This window comes from Leuresthes tenuis, unplaced genomic scaffold, assembly GCF_036924035.1.
Source record: "Leuresthes tenuis unplaced genomic scaffold, fLeuTen1.0.hap1 SCAF_22, whole genome shotgun sequence".
NCBI classification, from domain to species: Eukaryota; Metazoa; Chordata; class Actinopteri; order Atheriniformes; family Atherinopsidae; genus Leuresthes; species Leuresthes tenuis.
Window position 1 is genome coordinate 10,329,110 of NW_027325376.1, and position 12,903 is coordinate 10,342,012.

Below are 12,903 nucleotides of genomic sequence, written 5' to 3' on the forward strand. Positions count from 1 at the left end.
AATCCTGCAGACTTCAATACACTCTGCTCGCTGCATTAAGACTCTGAGAGGGATCATTTCCTTGAATAAACATCAAAATCTGTTGCTTTTGTGGCTAATTTCCTTCTGAATTCCAGCTGAGTTATAAGAGAAAAGGCATGTGGTGAAGTGAGTGTGGCAGCCCTACACTATGATCAAGTCTGATTTATATCCATCACATGTGGAGAGCCATACACTATTAAATTCACCAGCTTCTCTCAAAAGAAGTAGAATGTATTACATTTTGCTGAAAATGAAAAGGTACAAATGTTACATATCTATATCCATGAACTTTTGAAGTTGAAGTAAAGACACTACAGAGAATCTACAGAATGGAGGCAGTCTTGGTACGAGGGCAGGAGGTATTTCATAAAGAACCTATTTTGATAAACCAGCAAACACTAAGTTGAAAATTACTTCTTCAGACACAAAATAAGAGACAAGAGCCATAACAAACAGAAATTGGAGATTGATTTGCTTTGCTCCATAGGCCTACAAGTGCCTAATGACAGGATAAAGACACAAAACTTGTTTCTCAGAAAGACACTGGGGATTATTTTGAGGGCACAGCCTCCCACACACATCGCACACTTCAAATCTCCATCCAGCAAAAAGGAAAAAAAGTGTTTCTGGAAGGTTCTAACTCCACACAAATCAGGGAAATGAAGTGCGAGCAACAAGACCCTCCAAGAATTGCTCGAGGTATGTCATTATGTCACCCACAAAGGAAGGTCTATTCCATTTAGGGATGGAGCCACAGGCCATTTGGCCCCCACACAAACACATCACACCGGCGCAACTTCTAGGAGCCATACTCAAATATAGTCTCATTCCTTTGCCAAGTGGTAATGCAGAGACTTTGACCCAAGAGAAGTGATGAAAAGAAAAGGCCACTGCAAAGCAGAGACCTTCAGAGGCAGCACTTGTTGATCCCTGTCACCCAGCCCACCCCCGCTCAGACGGGACACACTGTGATGTGTGTGAACAGATACATGTCCAGTGCTGACTCATGCTTCACACTCACACACATGGCATGGGAAGGATTGTCATCTGTTGACCACTTAAGCAAAATATCTGCAGTAATTTTCCAGTCCTGCTGTGTAACAGAGATACAAAATATTCAAATGACAAGACTTTTTTTTGCATAGATATTTGAGTGAGGCGAGCATCAACTCCTCGTGGAGAAGCAACATCATGTTCTGAACATCTAAAACAGACATGAGAATCATTTTAAGTGTTAAAATGTAATAATAGCCAGACCGACACTTTGAGTGCCTTTGTGTTACCTACTGATTACACTGTGGACGTGCCCAACTGGACTTTGTAGCGGCCAGTGCATTCTAAGCCAAATTCACCTTGAAGTACTATTAGCACTGTCATGGCCTGTCATGGCCATTTACACATGCAGACAGTGGCACCCTACCCCTCTGTTTGAGCCTTAAAACCTGCCTGCATGCCACACAACTGCTTTGTGTTTCTCTTCACACACCTGCTCAGCTCTCCATGCGCCTTTACTCAGCATGCTTTTACAAAATTTGGCTGACGATACTGGTGCATGTGCATCAGAGGGCTTTAGGAGATCATTTGTGCAAGTACTTCAGTGTTGATGGTTACTGTTAGCTGAGTACACTGATTTATGTGTTTGTTTTAGAACAGAAGTTTTCAAAGTGTGAGGCAGGCCTCCCTGGGGAAGACTCCAGAAAGTTTCAGGGGAAGTTCAGTGGATTGAAGTGAGGAAATATAACATTACTTATTGTCAAAAGAATAACAGAAATGTTTTTGATGTGGATAAAGAGCTCATACACATTAGTTTCGGGGGGAATTTGACTGTTTTTCACACCGTCAGGGACTAATAAATACCACAGGACAGATAATTTATGTATTTCATGTGGTCTGGATATATGAAACAGCCCATATGTGATTATCTTGGCTCAACTGCTGAGTGCGTATGTGATTAAACAGCAAAATAATAATCCTATGGGATTCCAGGAATTAAGCAAAATTAAGTGAAAAGTTGAATGAGGATGGTCTTTTTTACCAAAAATTCATCCGAGGGGAGGCTTACTGTCTCAGACTTCTAAAGTGCCTGTTTTGGAAGTTAAATTTATCATCAATGGTCAACTAGATCTCAATTTCCTTTGAATGTCAAGTCACAGCTTACTGACCCCTAATTATTTTATAAACGGACCAGTTGTCTCTATTCTTACTTCCGACTTAGAGACATGAACATATCTCTTCCCATCTTCCTGTCATTCACAGCAGCAGCCTTGAACCTTCAGCCTCACCTGATCAAGATCTTTGAACTCATCCGAAACTAAATGTTTATCGCAATCAGTTTCCTCTGGAGACAAAGCATAGGCTCTGGGGCAGATCATCATCAATTATGACCCCTGTATTAAGGTAATAAATAAATTGATAAGAAGTAGATTTAATAGAAGAGCTTTCCCTAAAAAAAATAAAAAATAAAAAAAAACAGAAAAGCAACAGCAACAGGTGGCTCATCTCTTTCTCAATAAATTGAACAAACCAACTCAAATTGTAGTGACGTGCCTCCTTCCCTCCTTCTGAATGACTGACACAAACGTTGTGTTACACTGAGGAAACCGCACCAGCTTACCTTCACATACACAGCGAGGAGAACCAGCCCGGCCGTCCACAAACAGCTCCCAGTCATCTCGGACGCAAACAACTTCAATGTAATTTCAACGTGTTGACAGACGCCTCTGACTGCCCGCACTCTGTCCCAGTCTGTCCGCTCTCAGGCAGAAAGAGGTCCGCTCTCCTCTCTTCTCCTCTCCTCTCCGCGCGGCGCTCCGGGTCCAGTTTCCAGAAAGAGGAAAAGGTAAAAGTCAGCCAAGGGAGGACGGAGAAGACATGACACTTCTCGGTCGCTTCCAGATATTTTGTTCCCTCAGCACACACGTTGCTGCTAAATTTATGTTTGCATGCCAGACGTGCGTCAGGAAGAGGGGCTCACCCACCTTACATTCTTAAAGAAACACGCTCCCGTGCCGTTACGCGCCGATGTGCCGCTCGGTGAAGAGGCACGCAAGAGTCAAAGTGATGCTTTTTTTTTTTTGTACAAATGTCTTATGGTTGACTCTCATCTTAATGGATGGCTCCAATGAGTGATATTAGCATTCACATAAGGAGCTATTTTCCAACCTGAAGCCCTTGTCTGTGCCCATGAATGCATGTTTTTATTGGAGCTCAAAAAGCCTAGACCAGTTAGAACAGGACACAAAGACACAAAGCTCATAGCGTGGCTTTTGAATACACAAAGACTGAGACAAAAGCTTTCTACGAGGGCTTAAAATTACAAACAGAGAAAGGAAAATTTTCAAGTCTGTGCACTAGAAAGTCAAGTCTAATCACAATTCTTAAAAAAAAAAAAAAAAAAAAAGCTTCACATAATTAAGGCCTATTTGGGATCATCTGGCATGTGTGTATCCAATCTTAATGTCAGAAAAAGTTGGCCTCAATTCTGATCCAACTCTGCACCCATAAAGAGCTTTAAAATCATGATTACTTCATTATAATACTCAACCAACAGTTGCTACTTTCTTAATTACAAGAATGGACTCTTCCTGTGATAAAATCATTTAAAAAAAGCCCAATTTACTGTTTTTTTTTTGTTTTTTTTTACTGTAATATGAAGACAAAGGGTTCAAGGGCTTAGCTGAAACTTGGACCATGTGTTGTCAACTCAAAACCAGCTGAGGACTGTGCCTACTTTTCACAGCTTTAAGATTTAGTCACAAGTATGAAATGCATTAGTCTTTCAAGTTAGGCACCCAGGGCTGCCAACCATGTGCCATTTAAGGTCAGGAGGAGTATTATCTGAGTCAGGCTCCGACTGTTTGTGAACTGAGATCAACTAAATGGAATGAAACGTTCATAGCCTTGGCCTTTGCTGGCACATGATTGAAATCCAACTTTGTTTCTGATTTTCTTTGATGAGGTCCATGTCATTCCTTTTTGGCTCCAGTGAAAATAGAACTTCACTGTTTTAATGTGAATCATTTCTTTTGAACAACTCCTTGAACTGTCCTCCTAAATATGGGTTCATATTATGGTCAAATAGTGGCCTTAACAGATCTGAGTACAGTAAATGAACCTATTTTGCCTTATTAAACATTTTTTCTGATTAAAGAAGGACTAAAAGATATTTCACTTCAGCAAGGAGGGAATTATTTGTTTTATAGCTGATTGCTGAGGCTTATAGCTCCTCTGTTCCATACTTTCATTAAACTAACAGACATTATACATACACTCTTTGAAGCTTCTCCCACAGTGACAGTGCATTACGGCTTCCTTGTCAGTGATGAAGCTATCCAGGTCCACTGGAATAACAATGTTTCTACAAAATGCCATCTGTCCTAAGCCAAGCTCTAGGGGCAGGGGAGATGCCCATTGAGAGCCAAAAAAAGATTGCTCAGGTATGTATGGTATGAACTACCTGAATTGCTGCCTGTCACGTAGGCTTGATTTCAACTCAATCTCTATTAACACACCAAGCACAAGAATGTAAATGTTTGCTTCCTCAGGAGAGGGGGGAAGCTTTACCTGAAGAAGAAGGGGTTGTAATAATTTTCTCCCCATCTCTGGGTCAAATTATCATCCTTGATGGCAACTTGACATTCAGAGCCTTCCCACTTGCACCAGTTATCATGAACAGCCCAGTGTCTTTGAAAGAGGAACGACTCCGGAAGTCTCTTGTTGAACTTTGACCACCCCCAGCAACCCTTGAGCAGCACAGACACCCCACTAAGTCAGAGCAAGCTGTAGGTTATGCTTTGAGACATGAATAGTTTACATTCACTGCGACTGGCAGTGCATAGCTAAGCTACCTCCTCATGTTACAAACGTTATTCTTATTGATGGACATGCTCTGTGGGATCACTCAAAGCTCCCACCAGCAGAGTTACAAAATAGCTGCCCCGGGCACCAAAATGTATTTTTAGGGACTCTACAAGCTTAAATAGCATGTGTCAAGTCTTTACTCAACAGATCTGACGGAATTTCTGTGTCCTGGAAGACAAATAAGAGGTTAAAGCAGCAGCTAATTACAGTCTTTAAACTGAGATCTTTCGTTTAAAAGGAGTGATGGGCTGGATGCTCTCTGACAGATTTGGTCACTTACTGGTCCAAGTTTCTGTTACTGTGAATACTGAAGTGAGTTTTAAAAAACTAACTAAAGTAACTAAAAATAATATTTATTTAAATTTGTTAAAACTTCCACAGTTCCTTTAGAAAGTTTCAATGCTTTTTTCTTTTCTAATATTTTGCTATTTCTGAGGTTTAGAAATTAGCAAAAGTAAGAATGAATTCACATTATGTTGTGTGCGAGAATGCTACTGCTCCTTCTACTTTTACCGAAACCCTAACCATTTTAACATGTTATCAATGTGAAATGACAAGCAAAATGTTTCCAGTGCTTTTTAAATCCATTGCCATGAGATCATGTCGAAAATGAGGGTCTTGAAACCCCAAATTGAAACTCTGTTTCTTCACAAATGTGAGTCAAAATTGTCCTTTGAATTCTTTTCCTTAAATATTCACCCATTTTTAGTCCAAATCTATCAAAAAGTTTGAGGATTTATATAACTTTGAAAATGCATCATCTGGCCTTTCCTGATGAAAACTCTGCCTGAGACTGAGATGAGAGTTATCAGAACAGAACAGAACTGCACAAAAAAAAATATATATATAAATATAAACCACCCTTGTTCAGAAGGTTGAAAAGAATGTTTCATCTTTAACTTTATGTAAGTTAAAGATGCAACCCGTCTACACAGAAAAGTTGGCCAAACCTTTCCCTGCAAGTGTATCTTCTTACTCTGCAGTTCATACACATGAACCTGCAAATATACAAGTATGGCTTTACTTGTGCAAAACAGGGCCACGGTATGTACAGTACATGTGTTGGTTTCCTAGCTAAACATACTCAGAGCAGGTCAGCACCCCCCCATATGAGTAACCTGGTTGTCTCCCTTAAACTGACACCATACATAGCTGTTTGATCGGTGATATTGGGCCTCCGAGTCAAAGAGCTGCTTGTCACATGTATTCAAAGAGGGGGCAGGAAGTTACCAGATACCATGGAGAAAAAAATTTCCTTCATGGGACACAACCCAACTTGTTTTTGCACAAAAGAGGCAGCTAATGGATTTTGAAAAAGCTGTTTTCTCCTCAGGAAAAAACATCCAAAAATTCAAAAGTCTGTGACGAAAGAAACTGTTTTGGGTAGTAGAAGCCAGTGGGTCATTTGATGACATGTTTGATACCATTCTTATAGAGGTTTGCTCATGAATAACAAACGGAAGAAATTTCAAGATCAAATGTTCTTGCTTAAAGCGTTTCATCATCATTCTATGTAAGCCTGTTCCCTCTGCTGTCATTCAGAGTCTCAGGTTTTCTCCCTGACTCTGATTCTCCCAACTCTCACAGAATCTGAACAGTGTTTGTCTTTGAACCGACCAGAGGTTCTCTTTAGACTCAGAGCTACAAAAATACAGCACAACAAGACTGCTGTCTTTACATCCTTGCAATTCCATATCTGAAACAGCTCCCTATTTCATAACACTGGTAAAAGATCAACGATCTTCCCTGAAGCTGTCTGTCTCTATGACTGTCCCTGTCTGCCAGAGCACCGCTTTGTTCTGCGTGTTGCTTTCTCCTAAATACACATTTGTGAAACCTTTTCATAAGAACTTCACTCCTTTCATATGTATCAACAACTTTATCAAGCTACCTTTGATATCACAAGGAAAAATGTACATATTGGGGTTTAAGGGCCCTAAAACGACTGGATACCTCCATTTGGCATGTTAACCTTCTTCCGCCCTGCAATTTTCATTTTTATTAGACAATGTCAAGTTGACGTCACACACTGTGTGAATGTTTGGGAAGTTGGGTTGGTTTATGTGCCAAATTATAAGGATCCTGCTAGGACCAATGTTGTCTTTTGCATGCAGGTCTTCAGGATCATGTTTTCATACACATACTGTAAGACTAGCCTCTAAAATCATGTTTCAGTCCGCATAACAAAATCATAAAGATATCTGTCCACTGCCAGTTCAAAAATAACAAAATTTTAACAAGTTCCAAGATTATAGCAGATTTATGATAACTCTATGGTGATTTATAACACCCACTGACTGCGTATTCATAAAGGAGCACAGGGCTGAATGTTTTTGAAAGTGCTATAATTGACTCACTTTGTTAAATGGGCCAAAAAAGCAAGTTTGCAGGGGATCAGACTTTGGCACAACACTGGCTCGTCAATTAGCAGATTTTACGCATAGTCACTTCAGAATTGTTTGTGAGCCACTATTGATTTGTAACTTTTAAACACAAAGAAAGTGCATTCAATGAGTCCATAAATGTGGTTTCTCGTGTACACCAAATCTGACCAGGTAACAACCGCTGCATTCACAGATAACAGGAGAACGTCCCCAACAAGGTAGCGCTTCCATCCCACATGCAGCCCAGATTGTATGTTACAAATGAACTGCTTTTCAGACATTTTTAGTTGTTACACGTTTTAAAACATTAACATTAGAACTCGTTATGCTAACAGTGAACAGACGAATGACTGAGAGAGTGGTCTAAGTCTTCTCAGCTGACTCTGAAAAACATGAATTGGGATATTTTCGATTCTTGCAACATAAACCCTCAAAACTCCTCCAACTGCTGTTGTAGCACCTTGTTACAGCTTAAAATCCCTCTCTACAAGCAGCTCAGTGCCACTTGCTTGCCTTTCGCATCTATCCTGATTGCCTTTACGGCTCTGTGGAATTTGGCACGCTATCTATATGTGTGTGTTTGTACGTGTGTCCGCTCATGCTTGAGACTCCAAGGGAAACGAAAGCTCTTGCCATTGCTGGGCCTCCATGTCTCGGGATGCCAGGCTCGCTAAGGGTACAGTAAGTTGCCTGTCTGTCAGCGCAGATCTGTTTCAGCTGCAGGCATCACTTTCTTTTGGGTATGTCACATCGTCTGCTCACTGTCTGAAGGCAACATACCACAAACTGTCAAATGCAGACAGAAAAACACTCTTTCACTCTGTTGCCAACGATCAGTCAGCATGTCTGTGAACTCCAAGAGTGTTTTTTTTTAATTCTAGAGAAGTATGAAATTACACACAAATTCTGGCTTACAGCTAAAACCAATATGCTGCTGAATGAATATTCAGAATTGTTATTTATCATACTTAGTGATGATTAAGTTTGGATCAAGTTCAATAAGATTAAGGTTTCATACTACACAAATCCAGGATATCCTGGTATCTGACAGCATAAATTTAGATAAAAATGGGAGGTCAACAGTCTACAAACGTCTGGGATCTGAAGAGAACAGTTGCTGGACCTTTGGGGAGAGGAATGTTGTCTTATTCTTGTTTGATATAGGATTCTAGCTGCTTAACGGTTATGGGACTTTTCTTTCTTATTTTTAAAAAGTAATGCTAAATAAATTCAGTGGGTGAAGGATCTGTCCCGCTGTTGGACTCTTCTTCTATGAAGAAATGCTGTTGTAATAGATGCAGCATGAGGTTTAAAATTGTCCTAAGAAAGAAACAACCTGTAGATACCTTTCAGCATTGATTGGTTTTTCACTTTGCCACAGTCCATTTTAAACTAGTTTTGACCCAGAAAAGATATAAGATTAAACTTCAAGATGAATATTTTTCATGAATTATGATTTCAAAGCTCTATTTTGAATTTACATTTTACACAGCATCCCAACAGCTTTGGAATGAGGCTAATACTTCAAGATCAGACATGATGTCTATGAAAAAGAGACAAGAACTGTGTGAGTTTTTTACCCTTCTGTCACACCTGGATTTAGCTATGCCTCATTTTGCTATTTCAGTTCATCGAAACGAAGGGTTCTCAATTACAGATTACAGATTGAGGACAAATCGGCAGTTATTTCTGTCATATCATAAGTTCAAAGCTATAAAAGTTACTTCAAAGACTGCCAGTCAGGTCAATTACTTTGGCCATACTTTGCTCAAATATGCAGTGAATGCATTTACTCTTTATACCCTTGTTTAATCAACTTCTACATCTTTCTCACATAATGTGTGAATCACATTAGTTAGACAATACTTGCAATTAGGCGGGCCACAAGGCTTTTTGGCGCATGCCAATAGGCAGTTATTGTGTCAGTACATCACAATCCACATGACTCATCTCTTTTATTTCCTGGAATATGAGGGGGAAAGTTGTTAATGGAGATGGCAAACACTGAGGGTCACACAACAGTTCAATGTTGCAAACCCAGACCTCACAGTGAACACTGCTCCTGCCAGTGTGGTTGTTGTGCTGCAGAGCTCTGGCTGTCCATACAGACCACCTGAGCAGAGGTCTGTTTGAGCACATGTCTTAAGTTGACGACATACAGTAAAGTGTCTGAAAGATGGACAAAGAGAGTAGGAAATGACAGACTGCTTGGCCCGTCTGTCAGCTGTCACTCGGTTCCCATTACAACTTCCCTCATGTCCAAGCCTCATTTCTTTGGTTTCTTTAAACTCCTGCATGCCCCAGGTGCTGTTTTGGAGGCCAGCTGACAGAGAAACTGCAAAGGAAAATCCTGGAGGGAAAGCAGAAATGAAGTAAGGGCTCTTTTCCCACGTTGTTCTTGGCTCCCTTCTGCCCCTGAAGACTTAAGCGAACACTTCCAAAACAAAGAGATTGTCTGTGTAGGTGCCCAAATAGCCAACCCACGCATGTACGCACACTTGCACAAAGACAGAGACACACTCACACACTGGGACATAAAAAAATGTTATTTTAATTCCTTCAAAGTGCCTATTTAAGCAGTTGTTTTCTGTAAACACTGGTTCAGACAGCACAGCCTGGACATTCAGTTTTAGATCATTCTCAATTATGTTATAATTACTGGGACTCGCCACAGTTGTCAGCAAGAGCACCCAGAAAATCTAACTGTGAATCGCAGCACCTATGCCAGCACAAACAGCCGACCTGCTAATCCCAGCACGGCTCTGTGAAAATGCTGTGTGATGGGATGTTGTTGAAACATCACGGGGTCATGTGGGACGGTGTTAGAGCAACACAAGGGTGAGCTTTCTGTGGTCATTGTCTGACCTGCAATATGAGCCAGTCAAAGTATGTGCTCAGTGACCGGCTCGGCAATCGTATCTGTGCCTCACAGGTCAACAACAAGTGCAATGCTCTTCCAGCTCTCTAATACGAGACTTCTTTGTTCCTCCCCGAGAAAATGATTGTTGAGAATCATCATTAAGGTGGAAGTAAGGTCAGGGTGTGGTCCCGCAGGAACGCTGAGGATCTCATTCTCAAAGCAAGCCCAATCATATACTGACCTTTTCTCCCACTTTTGACCTTTTACAGTCGTGGACTCAGATTTTCACCTTGATCCCCGCAGTTTGAAATGTAGAGGATTGTCTTAGCTAACAAGCAGAACTCATTACTTGAGGATTACATCTGACAGGTGCACAGAGCCCTGTTTAATAAGACTTGTATCTATATTGTCGCTGTAAATCTGCAATGCTTGCCTTGATAAACACATACTGTCTGCACAGATCCATTGTTTATCAAAGGCTGGAGTAATGGATATATCAAGAGGGCAGGCATCATCTTGTTAAGAAGTAATTTGTTTCTGCATGCACAACATTCACAGCTGAAGGCTTGATTTAAAGTGAGGAGGAATAATAGACCTGCAGGGCCACAAAAGCTTGTGTTGCTATTTCAGTCCAAGATGTTGAAATTCTGGTGTAAATCCACTTTAACACCAGGACCAAAGCCAACATTCAGTCGACCCCTTCTTCATCAAAATGACAGCCAGACAGTTGACGACAGCAGATCTTTGTGTATTTTTTCTTATGTTGTTCCTGATATACTTACAATTAGACCACATTATGTTCCCATCTTAACAGAACGAAAAGGTTGACTCAGTGTTGGCAGTGATAAAAGATGACTTTCAATAAGTAGCTGCAGCTGTTTCGATAATTCGCTTACTGTTAAAAACTATCACTTTTAAACAAAGTAATTACATTGTTATGTTGTCTTTGTCTTTGCTTAAGACTGCTGTTCAGCATTAACAACTGGATTACGGGACTACTTCAAAGGGATGGGTGCAATCAAAACTTTGCTTTGTTTACCATAAAAATCAAGCTTCTCTCAAATTATTTATATAGCTATCTACATATCTACAAATCCAGGCTTCCAGAGGATGGAGAGTTACTTTTTAGGGAGAAGAATTCAAGAATAGTTGGAAAATAGTTTAATAAATACCTTTTAATATGTATGTGTTGTGTTCACTTTTTTTTCCTGCTGCCCCCAAGTGGGCAACTAAGTGAACAGTTTATGAGGACAACTTAAAACAAACATTTGGGAAATTTTTTATTTACTTCCTAAGTCTGTATTCTGAGTCCTAGCTTTCACCTGAGGCTAGGTATATTTACATGACACTGTAATGCATTAACTTATAGAAACATAATGCAATGATAATAAATCTTTGATTTTACTTAAGGGGGAGACTGCTGGCACTCGAGCATTTTGCAGTAAATAGGTGAGAAATGAAAGGAAAAAAACAACTTAAAATGTCTTACAGTAAGTGAGGGATGGGGGACTAAGGTGAAGGAAAATCATTCTAGGTGTTTTGATTATGGTAGTTGCTCACATCGCCTAACACACCAGTCTAAACTCTCCTGTAAATGGTAAATAAATCTTTTTCATAGCAGACATTTAGCTAAGAACAGCATGTAAACACAGGTGATACACTTACATTAATCAAGGCTTGGTGCCTAATTAAAATAAAACCTTTCTTACAGACAATCATGAATAGAACCTGTATTTACCATCTATTTCATGCCAAAATAGCTGTTATATAAAAAAAAAAAAGCCTATTGGGATGACATCTGCTAACTGCAAAGGCCAAAACACATGATTCCTATTAGTTTCATACTCAGATTCAGTGACCCCTCATGGCCTGTTGACTGGGGAATTGTGAGCCTGGAAGAGAAGACATGTTTAGATATAATGCTTTATCGCAGTATAAATTGTCCATGTTTATTAACCTTGCTTAAATTCAACAAGACGCTGTGTTTCTCATTCACACAGACAGCACTTCATATCATATATGGACTCTATGTACAGTATGGATCCCTTTTTCACAACAATAACATGCAAATGAACATATCAGGGCCAATATGAAGTTTACAGTCTTTCACAAGGACATTTCAACATCTGGGTGCAGTAGGGATTGAACTGCCTTCCATTTGGAAGGCCACCACTCCAACAGCTGAGGCACAGTGATCACTCAGGAAAACTGCATTGACTTGAATGGACTCTTCTCTTTATCAAGAGAACTGGATGGAAACCATGCAAGCAAAATACCCCTCAGCACATAACATGACCAGCAGATCAACGTGCTGTGGGGATCAAGGGTTCAGGATTTTAATTTGTCAGTCATCTGTTTAGTAGGTAACCACAGCACCCTGTTATGAGCTTTGTGACAAGCTATTCTGTCTGAAGCTGCAACACTGGAGCATAAGGTTTGCCAATGTATACCACTGAACCAAATATATGTCACTTTCCGCTCTTTCCTCATGATCTTAAGAGCTTGAAAGGACACCCACTGTCCCACTCTCTGTCTCCTTCTGTCTGCGCTCTTTTCTTCAGGCAGCATCTCGGGCTGTGTGTGATCCTGAGGTGTGACACTTTCCCAGTAGCCCACAGGTATCCGTTACCCAGTTAGGAGTCTTGGCGCGCTGCCCACAGCCCTGCCTGTCTCAGAGGGCACAATAGAGTGAGAGATCTCCAATCCCCTTACTGACAGACTGTACCATCACTGCCAGCTGCACAACAGCAGTTCCCTCGGGGAATAGGTGAGCTTCCA

The 12,903-nt window shown here is 40.5% G+C and overlaps 1 protein-coding gene across 1 annotated transcript in view; it reads right to left on the reverse strand.

The window, feature by feature from the left end:
• The window catches only part of LOC140281757 (ADAMTS-like protein 1), an 89,926-nt gene extending 86,877 nt beyond the window's left edge, over nucleotides 1-3,049 (reverse strand). Inside the window, exon 1 of the mRNA XM_072376247.1 lies at nucleotides 2,636-3,049. Coding sequence (XP_072232348.1) covers nucleotides 2,636-2,692 — 57 coding nt within the window. The 5' untranslated portion in view covers nucleotides 2,693-3,049. The remainder of the gene's footprint in view (nucleotides 1-2,635) is intronic.
• Between the last annotated feature and the right edge of the window lie 9,854 nt (nucleotides 3,050-12,903).